Consider the following 18,412-nt stretch of genomic DNA (forward strand, 5'->3'; position numbering starts at 1 on the left):
ACTCTATAGGATTTACACAGCAACAATATCCCGGGTGAGCTCGAGGGGAAAGCCTCTGGGTTGTGCCACAGTTCCTTCTTTTGTGTTTCCTAGGGAAGAGCAGCAGTGTAAGTATGTACCCCAAAACCCTGTTCCCTCTGGGAATGGTTTATCCATCCCGTATGTGTCCACAGTTCCTGAGCTCCCCCCCCTTCTGTGCTTACTTGTTGTGTTGCATTTAATTCAGGGGAAGGCTGCATCTTTCTCACAGATACTGGAGGACTCGCTGGGCAGAGAGATTCCCCAAATGTGGTATGAGCTCTCCATAAATTCCAAACATTTATTTTCCCTAAGATTTCATGGCATTCTTGGAAGTCTGGGTTTTGAGTAGAGTGGAATGCCTTTAGAGGAAATATTACATCTCTTAGCAGAGGTTTGGCTGGAGTTTCTTTTTTGCTTTTTATTCTATAGAGCTGTTACACTGATCCTGTGTTTTATTTCAAGCAGGAAACAAAACATTTATGGAAAAGGGCTATGATATAAAAATATGATGCAGTGGCCAAAGCTGTCAGGAGTTAAAACATTACTTCCAACTACCCTCTGCTAATAACTTGCATCCCTTTTTCCAGAAACAGTGACATTTAAAGTTCCTGGCAAGGGGTTTCCAGATTATTGGAAATCTTGGTTACAGAGAGCAGAAACTCCTCCTGAAAACAGCTTTTTTAGGGAAACTCTGTTCCATTGTAAACCAGAATGGACTGTTCCGTTCTCATCTACACCAGTGAAAATCCCTATCAGCCCTGTGCAATGCCCAGATAGCAGAGGGTAGAATATGCTTCATTTCCTTCCACATTGTGTTCTCTTACTCTTAGCAATGTTTCACAGCATTAAGTATCCAAACTACAACACCTTTTTTCATGTTATTATTGCTCCCCTTCAAAAATAAACCTTGTCTTTATTGGGCATTTTCATCCTTGGCTCGTGTAACTTCACCGACTTTTATCTCCCTCCTTCGAGCCGCAGCTTTCCCCGCTCATCTTTGTAATCTGACATTGTGATTTGTTCACTTGTGTGCTTGTTTTTCCCCTCAAAGAAGATTTGCTGAATCATTGGGGAGGAGGCAAGAGCTGTAGAGGCAGCTGGTGGCCAGTGATAAAACCAGGGCCACATCCAGCCTTCAGGGTTTGTGGGTGACAGCCCTTCAGTTAAGGCCTGAGTCACATTCCCTTCTGAGCTAAGATTGCTGGGCACTTGGGGATTGAGGAAGAGAGGATGAGAAGGTGGTGCCCCCAAAGTAGAAATTAATGTTCCAGGCGACCACAAAGCTTGTGTTGTATCTTCTGCAAAATTAATAATGATGCTGTGAGAAAACTTGCAGGCTGGGGGCTAAATCCTGCTGCCTGATGGATGTTGTGCCCTTTTGAAATCCTTAGGCACTATGAGCTATTCAAATGCAAAGTATTACCAGTCCTGCTGAGTTCTCCACCACCACGGTTGTGGCACTGTGCAGCAGGCACAGGGACATGGCTCTCTGACTTTCCAGCTGTTTCCCTGCATTCCAGGTAACATGAGAAACCTCAGCTGTCTCATGCACACTTACTCTGAAACCCAAGGTCTTCTGCCCTGTCAGCTCTGCCTTTAAGACATTAGAAAATTAGTTTTGTGCAGATCTCATAAGTGTCATTCAGAAATAAAGTCTTACCAATAGTACATTCTACTTTTCCTAAGAAAAGGGTTTTAACTTGGTACGTTCTACTTAGTTTGAATACTTCAAGGAGGTAAGATAAAGTTAACAAACAAGACTGCAACAAGCTCACCTGAGTTCCATTTCTTTTTGTCCTACTCAAATTTGGGCAAATATTTTAAGGTGAAAAAAATGCAGGTTGGCAGATCCCAGTGCAGAGACCTTGCTTTGATGCTTTATGGCTTTTTTGTGGGGTTTTTCATGATGTCACTCCAGTGTATTGCTGTGCATGTGCAGGAATTCTACCTTGCTCTTATCTGCAGATCTTGAAGCTGCTACAGGCTGGATCTAAATAAGGAGCTGAGGCAGGGATGTCTGACTGACACACTGCTTCACCATGTCCACGCTCTCAGGATGGGGCCCTTTTAGGAGCAGGAATGCTCTGTCATCTCCAACTTCCCCTTCCTCAACTGAGACAAGAGATAACTTCTATTTTATAAAGAGAAAAAACCAGTGAACTTGACCACTGCTAAAAATCCCACCAAAGCTCCTAATATAGATGAGCCTGGGATGGAAGATAAAGTCCCATGGCTTCAAAATTATTCAAGAGGAAGGCAGAATCAATGGAGATGGGTTTTTAAAGCCCTTGCTCCTCATGAAGAAGCTTTGAACTTCAGAATTGTGTTGGCCAGTGCAGAATGTGGCTGTTGGCGCTTGCTGGGGAGCCCTTGATGCACAGAGGAATTAAATGGCTTAGAGGTTGTTCATGACCTGGAGAACTGCAGATTATGGGCTGGAGCAGAATCAGCTGTGAGAAACCCAGCCTGAGAGTGGTGCAGAAACCACAGGGCTGTGACTCAGCTGGTGTAACTTTAGATGCCTACAGATACTGGGCTCCCTCTCTTCAGGGAGAGAAGTAGGTGCATAAAAGGCAGGACTTCAGCCCTGGTTCAGGTATGTCCTTTAAGAGAGAAAAATTGTTTCCTAGTTATGTTTCTTATCAAGAAAGGGAGCCTTTGAGTCACCAGGTCACAGCAGAGATCTCCTGACCTACTGCTGAAGGTTTCCTGCCTCATATCCCATGGAGAGCAGGGGACAGCGCTGCACCCAGGCAGCCAAGGATGAGCACATCCTGCCAGCACAGGGGCAGGGCTTGATCTCAGTAAAATCCCCAGATACAGGCAGGACCCAAGACACCAGCCTGAACCAAAGGTGGTGGGATGCAGGCTGAGGGCTGTCCATATGGTCTGGATGGATCTGATAACAGAATGGTCTGGCAGGCTAAAGAAATGTGTTAAAGCTGCAGGTGTGACACTGGCTCATCCTGCACGACCCAGCTTCGTCAGGGAAACCAAGCAGAGGATGTGCCCTGCAGGGATCTCTCATTCCCTTCCCTGTCATGGCTGAGGTGTTTGCACAGGGAGCTTGCACAGGTCCAGGGGAGCTCATCCAAACACAGGAGGGTGTCCCTGGTATGATCTTCAGCTGTGTTGATTTGGTTATTGCTGCCCTAGGAGAAGCTGTGAAGGGGTATTTGCTGGCTCATGCTTTTGCAGCTCAAATGGGAACAGTCAGGATTTCCCCCCTTCTATTCACTCAGGGTTTTTTTGTATTTTTCAGAGACAGAGCAATTATGTGTACACCAAACCTTAGTGACTGGTGCAACTGTGAGGTGGTAGATCCCCCTCCCAAACCTCAGGGAAGGCAGCATGGGGGAGAAGCTGCTCTGGGCACTGAACAGGAGCAGCTCGCTCAGTAAGCATCGGAATTGTTTGTTGTAAATCTGACTCTCACACTCAGCAATGCTCTAAGAAAACCTTCCTGTGCACTCCCTCAGGTCCCAGGTATTCACATTTGCAGCTCCCAGGCTGCACTTACCCGGGTTATTTGCATGGATGGGGGGCTGCTTGGGTGCCTGGGTGGCAGAGGCAAAGGGCTGACAGGCCTTTCCTGCCAATCTGTCTGTTGTTCAGATGAAGTGGTTGGAAAGTGCTCACTCTCCAGTTCCCTCTTTGGCTCAGGCACTCTGATAAGGCCTGGGCTGTCCTATCTTGCCCTGGGAGCTGTTCCTCCTCCCTAACAGGCTCCCTTCCCCAGCTGACAGTTAGCAGCCGGCAGTGCTTGATAAACTTATCAGACCAAAGCTGAGCTCAGTGCATGCTCAGCTCCTCCCCAGCCCCAGATTTCCCCATTCTTGAGGACTCTCTGCTCTCTGCCTGCCTTGCTGGCTGGTACAGTGAACACAGTGGGCCCACAGGTCAAAATCAGCCCAAGGACCAGATTGAGACGTGCTCAGATTGAAGCAGCACATTCAAAGTGAGGGCATTGAGTGGGATGTTTAGAGCTCATATCCAGCTCTGTCTCTCTCCCTGCAATATTATTCACAAGTCAAAATGCTCTTGTCTGGTTTATCCTCCCTGTGTTGCTGCTTGCCCTGTTCCTCTGCTGGTTTTGAGTTTAGTGGTTTAATGCAGGGTCTCTGTGCCTGCCTGCAGGATTGCTGAGCCAGCTCTGGAGCCAGGGTGCTCTGCTGGATTCAGCTCCTATCACTGGTTATTGGTGTCACAGTTGGGCGTTCCAGCCCAGATCAAGGCTCCATTGTGCGAGGTGCTGGATGTGGGAGATAAGGAGGAGCAGTCTCATTCCTGACTATCTTACCGTTGAAATAAACAAGTGAAATGAAGGGGAGAGGGGGAATGATTATCCTCCTCTCACAGATGGGGTGAAGATCTTCTGAGAGCTTCACAGTGTGCTGAGCAACTTCAGGAATCCAGCAGTCAAGTCTTGCCCAGGGTCATGCAGGAAATGTGTGGCAGATCTTAAGTCTCAGTTTAAAGTTGCAGCCTTAAGATCAGTGTGTGTCCATGGTGACTGTTAGTTTTAAGATGGTGGGCCAGGAATTCTGCAGGGATCTGTGTTCTCTTATTTCTCATCCAGCACAGAGATTCACCATCCTGGAATAATTTTTGTGTGGCTGTTCTGGGTTGCATCCTCTGAGTGGATGTGCTATTCCAGGTGAAAAGTGGGGGGGAAATCTCTGCTTTGTGAGCAGATTAAACGTTTAAAAAATGGTTTGTGAGGTACTTTTTTTTTCTTATTCTGTAGCAGCACTGCAGGATGAGCTCTGTATCCAGTCCTATGTTAGGCCCTTAATGGCAGGCAGAAATGTTTTCCCTGTGGAAGGAAATGTGTATGCAGCTATTTCTGGGAGATTGCCCCACACCTTCAAGTTTCCTTTTGTGTGCTGTGCTGATGGGCTGGATTTAAACTGCTGCTGTGTCTCCATCACCTGAGACTGGGGGGCAACCTGCTGTGAAGACAATGGACTCTGCTCTTATCTTTTTTTCACTGAAAACCCTTTCTTGTGATGTCTAAGGTGGGAAGGAAGTGGATGCAGCAAATAACTTTAACCGTAGAACCTGCACCCAACTGGAGTCTAATTCTTCCCTGTCCTTCCTCTCAGTTCTGTTTAGGGCTTCCTTAACAGTTGCCAACACAAGAAAGCTTCAGGGTCTTGCCTTCTCCAGGATTGCACTCGGTGAGGTTATTACAACCTGAAGATAAGTCCAGCCCAATGCTGTGCTAGCTGGGAACACCCCTCTGCTTCCTGCAGGTGTCCCGTGGCTCTGTCCTCATTAGGAAGACAGATCCATCCCGTGTCCAAAGTGAAATCCACCCTTAATCAGAGCTCTTCTGGCCTGCTGCTCTCAGTGCCTCAAGGCTGTCTGGAAGACACAGAGGCACCTCTCTCCTCCTGACAGATGCCCGGAGTTAGTGCTTTGCATGTCCCTCATTTGCTAAACAAAACAGCCCAGAGACCAGGATTTTTTTTTTCCCTAGCAATAAAGGGAAGAAGGTGTGAAGGGGACTGGGGAAGTACAGGATACAGAGCCGGCTCAAAGAGAGGCAAAAACAATCAGCTCTTTCTTCAGCCACAGAGATTAGTTGAGATTTTGCTTTTTGCTATCTGTTTCCTTGACTGACTGACCAGAATGTTTGTGATGCAAGGGGAGGTGGTGAGAAAGGGGTTGTACCAGAGTGATCAGAACTGAGGAGGATTTGCATGCTTGGAGAGCAAGGCCAGGTGTGTTTGGAGTTGGTGACAGCCATGGCCTGGTCCTGACGGGTGCTGAGCATCCTTGGGTGCCCGTGGTGCAGATTCAGCAGCTCCAAGGATCAGGGCAGCCCTTTGCCTGCTCTTTGTTGCATCCTCTTTTTGGGAGGGAACATGGGGCAGTGGGGCTCTGCTTTGTTTTTCCTTCAGGCTGCTGGCATCCACAGGCCTCAAGCAATGCCAGGGCTTGGGCATTAGGTGATCTTAAAGTGGCAACTCATTACTGGAGAGGAAGAAACTTTAGTGTCTTAGTGGAAAACACGGCAAGTTAATTCCCTGTCCTCTCCTCCCTTTTGTCACCTCCTGCCTCTGGCTTGCTCGTGCCTTTGCTGGTGTTTGCAGCCTTTGCCTGCACAGGCTGTGTCCCTGATAGGCTGCCTGTGGGAATGGGTCAGCCTGGATCCCCTGCACTGCTCTGGCCACAGCTGTGCTCTCTAGAGCTCTGCAGCAGCACACTGCCTGCAGCCATCCCAGGCTGCTCCTCCCCTCGCTGCCCATCCAGCCAAAGTTGTCCCTGGATCTCCTGGGATGTGCTCCCCAGGCTCCTCACAAGCACCAGGCTAAGTGTTAACAACACCAGTTCTCTCCTGGCACTGCCTCCTCCAGTGTAGCTGCTCTTCAGGAATGTCTGGGCTCAGTAACCCACCCGGGAGTCCTGGGGAAATAGCACACAGGGCTGGGGTGATGTGTGCTGTGTTTGGAGGGAGGAGCTGTAGGAGCACACAGGAGAGAAGATCCCAGCTGTCCATTGAAGGTTATAGCTCCTCTGTACCTTGGAAACCAAGGGCAGGAATGAAAATCTAATGGCTACAGCAGCTCTTCTTCGTGTGGCTCAGAAGAACCAGCTGTCTGGTTTGGTTTTATGAGTGGTCACAGGCACCCTTGCCAATTGATGTGTGCCAGCACTTGACTCCAAATGGCCAAAATTGGGAAGCTTTACATGAGTCAGACACCCCTGCTGTCCCCAGGGAAGTCTGTGCTGGTGTGCCTGTGTGGTTTGGGCCTGGAGGGTTTTGCTCCTGAGCAAAGTGATGCTGACAGCCTCTTCGAATATTTCTGTTTGCAGATTAGTGGAGGACAAGGGGAATAACAAACACAGTTTGCATTTTGGGCAGTAATTTTAATAATCTGAAATGACTTTACCTTGAGCAATGCTTGTGCATGTGTGGGTGCTCACAGGTGTGTGTGGGGCTGGGGACCAGTTCCATCACAGGTTATGCACCTTCCCCAGAATGGCTCAGGGAAGGACAGCAGGGATTTTTGGGGGGCTTTGGCACTGTCTGTTGGACACACATTCCGTGCACGTGGTGTGGCCCTCCTGCTCTGCAGAGCTGGCTCTGGCTCTGTGGGCTCTGCACCAATCTGTCTCCAGGATGAAAGTCTCTCTAATGGGAGCCCTTTCCTGCATGTGAATTTCCATCTTTATTCCCACTCAAACCATAAAGAACAGTCCTAGACTCTTTCCCTTCTCCTTTTGCACCCCATCCCCACTGCCTGTGTCCCCAGAGTCAGGTGTGAGCCGTTCTTTAAATGAGTGTTTTGAACATGAAATACACCATGTTAGCCCAGTTACTAAGAAGGAACAGATTTATCAGATAAATCCCAGCAGGCCTGTACATGTCACTGTCTGGTATAGTGCAATAAAAATATACAGTAGAATAAGTATAAATACATATTTACAGTGTACAAGTAAAGCCAGGAGTACAGACTCTGGGTTTGAGCTTCCAGGTACATATTAATGACTTACAGCTTAGGCACAGCATAAAAGGGGCAAGAACATTTTAGGTCTTAGGAGAATAACTTGGGATTTACAGCAGTGGAACCGAGGGCAGTTCTCTCCTGGCAATACATCAATTTTCCTCTTGGATCATTTTGTCTTTGCCCATGATGGGCACTCCTTCATGAGCCTCTGGAGTGAATGGCCACAGCCTGCTCCCAGGGTAATTCCCACTGGTGTCATTGTCCAAGGCCGTGTGTTCAGGGATGCAGTTATGGAGTGAGCCATGTGCTGCTACAATGCCCCAATTAACTGAAAACACTTGTCTATGTTATAATAATGTTATAATAATACTTTGTCCTTCCTGTTAAGAACTCAGGGGACTCCACAAACCTGAGTGAATGGCCCCACGCCACCAGGAGGGGTGGAAAAACAAAAGCCAAGTGCAGCGACTTGCCAAAGGTTATAGAGAGAGAATCTGGCAGAGCTTGGAAGGGAACTGGTTCTTTACTTGCTCCAGTGCTTTGCTTCAACCCCTAGACCTGGCAAAAGGAGGAAATACCACTGGTCTCTTTGTATAATACTTGTGAGGTACTTGTATGCTCTGCCAACATGTACAGGCTCAGTCACTTCCTCCTTGAGGAGAGTGCCTGGCAAGCAGAAATCTGGCCCTTGACATCGATATCCAGGGTCACTCCTGCCCATGCAGTGACTCAGGACAGCTCTAAGCTGGCATGTCCAGCATGCAGGGAAATATTGTGGGACATACCAGCCCTGATTCCAAGAGCAGCCAGACTCTCCCATGCTACCAAGACATGGTGATTATTAGCTCGTGCCTGGTGCTGTGGTCTGGCTCTTCCTGGAGCCTGCTTGGGATCTCTGCAGCGTGGTGTGTCTGAGGAATGTATTTAGAGACCCCTGTTATCTGCTAGGGATAGGAGCTGTTTCTTCAGTATTTTCCTCCCACTCCAAGCTAAAAATACAGCACAGTTAACTTGTCATTTGATCACAGTAAATGCTCTGCTGAAAGAAATGACTTTACGGTGTCTGTTGGCAGAATTTATGGCCTGGGCAAGTCTCTGCAGAAGGCCAGTCCAGGTTGAACACAGCTGACTGAATGCAATCTATTTGCATGCCCTGGGCTTATCTTCCCAGCCATCGGAGCAGAACATGGTTACAGCACGTGCTTTGTACAGACTGTTGCTGCCACCAGCCCAGGAGTCCCCTCCTCCCCACTGGGCAGCCTGATGAACTGGATTCTGCTCCTGGTGTGAAGCCAGAGTATCAGTGACCTTGGAGGAATTCCTCTGGATTTACACTTGAGCAGGTGATGTCAGATCTGGGCTGGTACCTGTTGCAATCGAAAAGTGAAAGCTCCCACAGGTTTCTCTGGGATGTGCAAGGCCCTGTGGTGCCAAGCACCAAAGCCAATGCACGACTTGGCCAGTCCCCAGGGGAACACAGGACACCGTGGGAGCTTTTTGGGCTGGATGGAGGTGCTGTGGACAGTCTTATTCCCTGGAGCATGAAGTGAGAGCTCCAGACCCCTCACTTGAGGCTGTGCTGGGTCTCTCGGTGCCGGCGCAGATCCACCTTGCGCTGGAAGCCCTTAGCACAGAGCTCGCAGCTGAAGGGTTTGAAGCCCGTGTGTTTGCGGCTGTGGGTGATCAGGTTGGAGCTCTGGCTGAAGGCTTTGCCACACACCTGGCATTTGTGGGGCTTCTCCCCTGCAGGGCACAGAAAATGATAAAAATAAAACACTTTAACAGGTGAACAAAGAGAGATAGAAATGCATTTTAGCAGCGTCAGACCTGCTTGGGCATCAGGTGCTGCCAGCCCAGCTCTCCTGGTGATGTGTCTGGATTGAGATCCAGCACCAGAGGGTGGGAAGAACCAGGGACAGTCCTCTCCAGCTGAGCGACCCATTCCCCGATCCAGGGCTGGGTACAACCCCAACATGCACCAGAGGCTGGCCAATAACCACCTCCTTGTCAGGCAGATGTGCTTCAGCCTCCTGCTGTCTCACCCCACATGGAATAATGACTTTGCAGTGCCTCTGGACGCTTATCCCCAGTCTAAAACCTCTGTGTCTGGGGACTGTGCATGTACGTCAGCATGGTGGGCTCTAATTTTGGTTTTCTCATGGAATATTTTGTTTCTCACCTGTGTGGATGTACGTGTGCTTCTTCATGTCTGACTTCTGGTGGAAGCGCTTCCCGCAGTACTGGCAGGGGTAGGGCCGCGTGTCCGAGTGGATCAGCAGGTGAGTGGAGAGGGTGGAGGAACGTTTGAATGTCTTCCCACACATCTTGCACTCAAAGCTTCTTTCCTGTTGGGGAAGGAAAATCATGGGATGTCTGGGGCTGCAAGACATGTGACAGGGCTTGAAGAGTGATGAGAATTGTAGATTTGATAAGCAAATCTCCTTGGCTCGTGGACTGATAATGCTGGGTGCAGCACAAAGGGAACGTAGGGAGGGTTAATTATGGAAATGGATCACATCTTGTGATCCTGCACCCTTTAGCAGGAGGTGAGGCACAGAAGAGCGAGTAGCAATGATCCTCCCTTCCCTTCCAAGGAATTCTGAAGGGCAGACTGAGATTTGTGAGACCAAGAGCTATGAGCTGTGGTTTTCAGGGCTCCTGTCCTTGTCACTGTGTGCCACAGGAAAGACATCACGTTTGTAACCTAGGAAGTGTCACTTCCTCTGTAATGGATGAAGCAAGAGCTGAGGTCCAGAGCTGGTTCTCTGGAACCATGCCACCCACCTGGGAGTGGATGTTGGTGTGCTGCTCCAGGCTCACAGCGTGCCCAAAGGTTTTGCCACACACTTCACAAGCAAAGGGACGGGTCCCGCTGTGAGACCTTCGGACATGGACCTCCAGTCCATGGGGAGTGGAGAACACCTGCAAAACAAAATCTCAGTGATTTTCTGACATGAGGTGGCTGCATCTCCATCTCTGTTTTCAATTCCTTCTCTTTATTTAATTCTCCCCTCTGTGAGAACTCCTGTGAACTGCAGCATTCCCACTGCCTTGTCTCCTGACTGCAGGCCCCGCTCTGAGCCACACACTTTGGTGTGCCTGACTGAAGAATGGGTTTCATGCTTCATGTGTGCCATGAAAATCCCTGCAGGCCCTCCCCACCCCAGAGGTTCTCATCCAACACACACCTTGTTGCACTTCACGCAGTGGAAGGTGTCCATGTCTGAGGAATAATGCAGGCTGTAATCCAGGGGGGGCTCGCTGCTGGGCAGGAGGTGGCTCCCATACAGGCTCACGGGGTGCTCCAGCAGGGCTGACTGCATGCTGGAAGACATCTGCTGGTAGCTGTATGGCATGTGGAAAGCATCCCAGGAAAAGCCAGCTTTGTAGAAGGTTGGGGTGCTCGCTGTGTTAGTGCAGTCCTTGATCTGCAGCCCTGGCATGGCCATCTCTGAGTTTGCAAAGGAGAGGGAGAGGCGAGTGTCACACCATTGCCTGAAGTTGGGCACCTGTTAAAAAGTTCCCCATCTTGCCTGACCCCAGGAGTTGCAGTTGGCAACTTCCTCTTGATTCAAATCCTGATTCCCCAGGTAAAGTTCCCATCATGACTTTGATTTCAATCTGAGGAAATTTTATGGCAAAGAATGCCGTGGAAATTTGATGGCTAAGGGAATATTGAGCCCCCTGCTAGCCCTCCTTGATGAGGTGTTTGAACAAGTAGCCTGTGGGCACCTGCCTTGACCCACGTAGCACAGAGCTGCATTAATGTGGGGAGGTTCATTCGTTGGGAATCACAGCACAATCCTTCATTCTTTCTGGTGCAGACCAGAACTGTAAAGGGAAATACAGAATGCTCCTGATGAGCTCTGCCTGTGGCAAGTTTGACCACTGATGTCAAAATAAGAGCTCTCATTTACTGAAAATCTGGGCCCAGTTTTAGGGACTCCATAACCAGCTCAGCCCTAACCTCTTTTGCAATTGGGGTTTTGGGTAGCCAACCTTGAGCTGAAGGGCCTGGCAGCATCCTGCTCAGGTACTGGACAGGGACACCGTCTTCTTTCAGTTCAGGTGGGTCCTTTTCTTGTTTTGGAACCACACATCCCAGGTCCTGTTTATTGATGTCCTCTGGTCTCCTGTCTCCTGTGGCTGTAAAGAGCAGTGTCACACTTAGGTCACAGTTATGTCACTCTTGCTGCTACAAGAAGAGTCTGTTTAGGTGAGTTTTGCACTCTCGTGTGAACTCCTGCCTGGACACAGCAGCCCATGCTCAATTCCCTGAGGAAGTGCAGAGTGATGCAATCAGCATTCAAGGTCTGCCCATTGCTGAGGAAGGGAAATTCCAAGCAGGATGAGATAGGCAAGGCAGAGGGGGCAGGATGAGATGATAGGATCCTTGATACCTGATACAGTTAGAGAAAATCAACCCTAGAATTATGTCTGTACGAATAATTTCCCTATTTAAAACCATTTCCGTTTGTGTGGGTAACTAACAATCACTAACTTATTAACCTCCCCACCCCTCTCCTGAGAGAGTTGGGTATTGTTAACATGGATTTATGGACAGCCAAGTAGGGAAGCAGAGAGGGGAGGCAAGTCCTTATGCACTGAGCTTGTCTCCTCCTGCCCACACTCCCATTTACTTCTCCATTCTTGTCCCAGCATTTAAAGACATCAGCCAACCCTCGTTAAACTTTGTAGTAAAAATCTAAAATCACAGAACTAACGTGTATCCTTTCTGCTGGAGATGGGATTGATCTGCTGAAGGACAGCATTTATCTCTTGTCAAAACCTGCCACTGCACCGGAGACACAACAAATGGCCAAAGGATGATGGCAGGAATGGAAATTAAAATGTTACCTCCTTTCTTTTTTATCAAACTTATCTCAGGGCCGGACTCTAATTTGATAGCTGGGGCTAGAACAAAGGGTAAACTGATCCTAAATTTGAATAAAGAAAATTTGAATGGAGCCTGAAGGGAGAAGATAATTACCCTGGCCCTGCCACTGCTTGGATGGCTGTGGGAGAGCAGGAGCAGAGGGAGCACAGCAGGGATGGGCTGTGTTGGGTGTTGTTAACACCAGGAAGAGATGTAACACCCCAAGGTAGAGAAGATGCAGTCGAGAGAGAGAGAGTGGGCAGTGAGCACAGGAAACCAGACATGGAGGTGGCAGAGCTGGGAGTTTGTAGAACACTGACAAGCCAGTGCAAGCTCTTTTCCCAGCTATAAGTGGCCTGAAGTTGGTCATTTTTCCCAAATATGACCAACTCCACACAGCATCTTATAGCTCAAATCCCCCCAGCAACCCAGCAGGAAACAAAGGGAGGATCAGAGTGGATTTGGGGCAGAGAAAGGACACACTGTAAAGGATCAGCTTGCCCTTACACCGACATCCCTGTGTGGAAGCCCTTGGATGCTCTTTAGCTCACTCATCCTGCTCCCTTAGCTGCCTACTGAATTATTGATTTACCTCGGTGCGTTCCTACAAGCCCAGGGGCTGGATTGACTCACCAGTGAAGGCAGAGGAGACTGGACCCCACGTGAGTACTGGCAGGTCATCTTCCACACAGCGGTGCTGGTGATAGGTGTGAGCCTTTTTGCTCTTCACCAAAAAGGAACGTGGCATCTTCCATTCACCTTCTGGGATGAAACGCAGAGAAACACCAGGTAAACCTCTGTGGCTTGGGGAGCAAACTCCCACTTGCTTCAGATTAAGTGCACTCTGTAAAAATCACACTTCACAATTAACCCAGGCTGAGGCAAAGGATTACAGAAAAAGAAACAGGGACAGCTTAACCCAAGAGCTGTGTTACCAAAACAGACCAAAACTGTCTGTGGCAGACACGTTGGAAGCCAGGACCTGTCTCATAGTTCTGCTCTGACTACAGGACAGGCTGCATTTCTGATCTTCTCCTCCCTGACAGGACACAGAGGGAACCACGGGTTAGAGATCCCCATTGGAGAAAGTCTGAGTGTTTGTGCTGCACCTCGAAGGGCCCCGTCCCAAGCCATGGCCTGGGTTCTACTGTGAAATTATTATATAAACAATAATGATAGAAACAACACCAATAATAGGAGAGAGACAGGGAAATCCCTGCAGAATGATGTGTGGAGGGTTTCCCTCTTACTTGAGTAGTTGGAGTTCTGGCTGACAAACAAGAGAGCAGAGGCAGAGCAGGAGGGCTGGGTGAGAAGTCACCTTTTGGACCCAACTCAAATATTACAGACCGTTGAAATGGCGGGTTAGGGACAAACATAAAATGCTGAAATTTAATCATACCAAATTCTCTTGCAATGCATGTGTTATCTTTGCTACCCAGATCCCAGCCCACCCTGTGCCCACTCCCTGGGGCTGGTAACTGCTCTGATGGAGGTAGGGTGCCAACAGGGACAATGTTGTGTACAGTAATATCAGCTGGTGCCTTATTTGCATGTGTATTTGCATTTTACCTTGTAATTGTTTGGGATAGAGGCACTAAAAACAAATCTTGCTATATTTCATTTGAAAAGTCAGCATTTAAGTCCTGACTCTCTGTTGACTGGAAACTGTTATTAAGTTTTGTTCCTTCCTGAGAGCAGTTCAGTAGAACTTACTTATTTACTAAAGAAAACCCCCCAAAATCCATAAAGCTGCAGCCTGTTAAGCGGGAATTATATGAAATGTCTGTCCAAGGACAGAGCAGTCCTGAAATCCCAAACAGGCAGGGAGGGAAAGGTCTGTTCTCCAGGGTTCAGAAGTATTGCCCCTTCATGCTAAATATAATTACAGAGCCCAGTGGTGTTTTGTTTGAAGGTCTGAGGGCCACATTTACAGTGGTGCCTAAAGCTGTGGGATTCCCACAGCCAGGTCTGCTGGGGACAGGGGGATTGCCAGCGTGCCCCCAGCCCAGCTGCCTTTGGATATGCTGCTGTCTTTTTAAATCTGGTGCAGGATTCCCACTGTTCCATCTATGATTTCAGGGATAACTCTTGTTGGCTCTAACAATTTTTTCTTCTGAAATGACTCACCTGTTTTTCTTCATCTTTTTCCAAGAAATTTACGTGTAGCTTGAGATGAATAATAGAAAGCTGAGGCTAAGAGCAGACTTTTAATTTAATTTTAGAAAAAGGACAGAACAGCACTGAGGAGGGACCATGAGCAGGCCCTTGAGGGAAGGGGCACTGAAGTACACACGGCTGCTTTTTGCTCTCCTGGAACTCTCTAATGAGGTTCATTCAAAGAGCTGGAAAGAGTCTCTGCCCAGTGAAAAGCTGCAGGCACAGAAATAGCTCCAGCTCAGAGCAAACAAGGGCTGTTCTGCAGTGGGGTATAACCCTTCAGCAGCTCTGCTCAGCCCGTGTCCCTCCCGTTCCAGCAGCACTGCTGAGCTCTGGGTCAGTCCCAGCTGAGCCACCTGTGCACAGACCCAACCCTGCATTATACACCTGCCACAAGTTAAAGTGCTGCCTCAAACCCTTCAGACCTGGAATTTCCACTCCTGTCACAGGGGTTTTCCCATGTGGTGGGGCAGAACTGTGTCCACAATGAGGGGTATTCACACCAGGAAACTTCACACATTGGATTTCTCTGCCTGAATTAACCAGCTCGTTCCCCTGGGCTTCCTCCACAGCGGAGGAAGAGGCTGTGGCAGTGGGTAACCCCAGGGTGAGAGCCTGCATCCAGCTGTGCCTGCTGGAACTGCCACTTTCCCTGCCCTCAGGCTGGCAAATCCTGTGGCAGCAGCTGGCCAGCTCAGCCCGGTGAATCAGAGGACTGGAGATGGGTGGTTTAAGCAATCCAGCAAAGTTTTATGGCAGTGCCCATAGCACTAAGTACAGCCCCTCATTTCCAGTGGTGCCTGAAAGCAGATGTCCATGAATAAAAAGAATCTTTCTGGGTGTGTTTGCCCCAGCCTGTGTAAAAGTCAAATTTGGTCCAGTATCCTGAGTGCTGATAACGACTGAGCACAACCATCCTCAATGGACTGAACGTTGCAAAAGGAAGTCACCTTCCCCCACCCCAATTTACAGAAAAAAAGGAACTGGGAGCCCAAAGCAGAGTTAATTAACAACTGCACTGGACTGGCTTTGTGATTCACACAACCAGGCTAGAGGAAAGCTACAAGCAGAGATTGTGGGAGGAAAAAGGACTGTTTTTCCTCGAAACTCCAGATTATCTGTAGCAAGAGATCAGCTGCTCCTAATGGCTCACTGTATTTCCCAGGAAAAGCAGTGGTGTGGACCCTGCACCCTGCTATGCTTTAGAGTTATTGAAGCTTCTGACAGAATCTAGCTTCAACCTCTTGCTGAAAATTAAACTTTCTTTTTTTGTTCATTTCAGCTCCTGTGGCAGCTGTTTCTACCTGGACTGGTGAGTGCACAAGGGAAATGTATTGCTTGGGCAGGAGTGCCCATCCAAAATGGAAGCGTTCTGGTATTTTTATTAATTCAATATAGGACATAAAACCAGTAGGTGGCTAGAATTGGCATTCTTATTAGCCTGCCATTCTTGCAGCTGTAAAATAATGTTCTAATGTGCCCTGAGGAAAAGACAGTGGGAGCCAAGGGGAAAAAAGCAGCTTCACTATTTTGGATACCTCATCTGAAGCACCTTAGAAGGGTTTCTTTCATCAGTTATAAATTCCTCAGTCAGATCTGAAAGCAGATCCAGCATTTGAATGTTCAAACTCAAAGTTCCTTCATCCTCAGCAACGCTTTTGGATGATTTTGCAGAGTATCCCAGGTAAAACTCTAATGGGACACCGAAACATTGCAAATGGGCTTGGTGGCTTCTGACTCCAGGATTCCCATTTTACTGGATCCTGTGCTCCTCATGAAGCCCTTGCTCTCACTTCAGTGCACAACAGCTCTCAGTACCCAAACCCACAGGACTGGTCCTTGATGTAATTTAGAGGAAATTCATACTCTCAGTGAATTATGAATTATGAATTATGAAGCCTTTGGTGGGGACAGTGTTTGCAGGATTGTGCCACACTAACCCAATTTGCAGTGAAAGCTTCATTCTAAATCTGACTTGCATTTTTCTCTAAATTCAAGTAATTCTGTTTTCAGATTTCCAAGGATAATTGCAGAGAATAAACCCTTTTTCTTGCTACACTCAGTGAAACATTACATTTTAACTGGCATTACAAGGCTAGTAGTCACTAGTAGTACATTACACCACATCTTCAGATAAACTGATGAGCATACAAAGTTTTAGGCTAAAAAGGGCTTTTTCCTTTCCATTGCTTAATTTATATGATTTATATTTATATCTTATTATTGCCCTTTTCCTGCTTTTTTTTCCTTCTTTTTCTTTTTCTTCTGGAAAAAGTGAAGCTTCCAAAAATACAGAATAGTTTCTCTTTCAAAAGACAACCTTTTTTTTTTTGAAGAAAAAAAGGTGCAAAGTAGAACACCATGTGTCTGTGGTTTAAGAGCCCAAATAAAATAAAATAAGAAGTTTTATGGACTCTTGACTTTTTAAAATATAAAGTCAAATTTGAAAGATTTTCAGCTGTTTACAACAAAATTAATAATTTCTTCACTAGTCCACCCTTGCAAAATTGAATGTACTTGGGGCAAGTAATTTAAACATCACTTTTTTATTGGAAAAATCAACAGGACACTTTTAATTCTTGTGGTAAGACTGGATAAATGGACATTATGCCAGGGGCAGCAAATTATGGTGGAAATTTTGTCGAAGAATTTGAACAGAAATGCTGGTATAGCTGCACCACCCACAAAAAAAAATATTTAGACTGTTAATTGCAGCACTTGTTCTCCAGAAAGCTCACATAGCTCCCTGTGATGTTGGGATTGGCACTGGCTTTAGGAAACTTTGCCTTAGGGTTCCATGGATGGAATTACACAGTGCAATCTCCCAAATCCCAGATCTCCTTAATGTACAGATGCAATTTCAATGTGAACTTGCAAATCATTAATGTATTGAATCAATCTTGTGATATGAGAAGTGCCTATAAATAGCTAATTCCATATGCTAAAAAATTGTTAATCAGCCTGTATTTAAAAAGGGTGGAAAAATAATAAAAGATGGCTTCAAAGCAAAAATCCTGAATGGGAGAGGAATTGTCACCTACAAAAACTGGCACAGGTGATGGCAGCAGAGGTGTGCTGCTCTCTGAATGTAAAGGTCTGACCCTATAAAATAAAAGGAGAAAACACAGTTTGCCCTCTCCTCAATGGCAAAATAAAAAACTCCACAGCTCCTGCTGATGGAGCTGGCCAGGACACAGGTACCTGAGACCATTGTCACATCTCTTATATTTTGCTCTATTGCCATTTTCACATGTAAAAGTGAAGTACAGGGCATGTCATTTCAAAAGGTTCAATTCAAATGAGTCAGGTGAACTATTACCATAAAGGAGCCCTCAGGACAAGTGGCTTAGGCAGTGGAATATATTACATATTTGCAGACACAAGCGAAGAAGAAGAAGGAGGAAAAAAGCTTAGAAAAACATATCAGAAAAATGAGAAAACCAATGCAATTAAAAGTGTTTAAAAGAATAAATCAATCACCTGTTTGAGGGACTTTGCTTTACTGGATTTGCCTTGAAATCTCCCCAGACACACGAGACGTTGTCCTCTCTCGGGACTCCTCTTCCACTTTTTCACTTGGTCGCAGTCAGTTGAAATAGATACTTCTCCTTTTTTCTCTCTGTTTTTTTTTCCCCCTGTTCCCCTCCCTGATTTTTCAATCAGATTATTTGTGTCAAAATCTGGCGGTGAAGAAACAGCCAATAAGAGGCAGAGCCCAGAAAGTATTTGCTTATCAAAACTTCCCAGGACTTTGACAACTTGAAGAGAATTCACGATGCCCAGCTCGAAGCCCTGGGGGCAGCACCCTTCACTTTTGGGGGCAGCTTTGCCTTCTGCAGGAATACTCCTCTGTCATATTGACAAAAAGCATGACACAGGAAATAATGTACTGAGCAGG

At 47.3% G+C, this 18,412-nt stretch overlaps 1 protein-coding gene across 1 annotated transcript; it reads right to left on the bottom strand.

Moving 5' to 3' along the window:
• Positions 1-6,228: 6,228 nt before the first annotated feature.
• On the bottom strand, positions 6,229-18,412 carry GFI1B (growth factor independent 1B transcriptional repressor). Its single transcript, XM_053996210.1, has 7 exons — positions 17,995-18,412; positions 12,988-13,116; positions 11,478-11,624; positions 10,667-10,929; positions 10,263-10,400; positions 9,658-9,823; positions 6,229-9,221 (listed from the first exon to the last, which is right to left on the bottom strand). The coding sequence occupies exons 2-7, from the start codon at positions 13,100-13,102 to the stop codon at positions 9,043-9,045; spliced, it is 1,008 nt and encodes a 335-aa protein (XP_053852185.1). The 5' UTR covers positions 13,103-13,116; positions 17,995-18,412; the 3' UTR covers positions 6,229-9,042.

This window comes from Vidua macroura, chromosome 21 (assembly GCF_024509145.1).
Source record: "Vidua macroura isolate BioBank_ID:100142 chromosome 21, ASM2450914v1, whole genome shotgun sequence".
NCBI lineage: Eukaryota > Metazoa > Chordata > Aves > Passeriformes > Viduidae > Vidua > Vidua macroura.

Coding starts and splice junctions, on each gene's coding strand:
- GFI1B (XM_053996210.1), bottom strand. CDS start 13,102: ATGCCACGTTCCTTTTTGGTGAAGAGCAAAAAGGCTCACACCTATCAC. Junction 11,625..12,987: donor AGTCTCCTCTGCCTTCACTG/GTGAGTCAATCC, acceptor TGCTCTTTACAG/CCACAGGAGACAGGAGACCA. Junction 10,401..10,666: donor ACTGCGTGAAGTGCAACAAG/GTGTGTGTTGGA, acceptor TTTGTTTTGCAG/GTGTTCTCCACTCCCCATGG.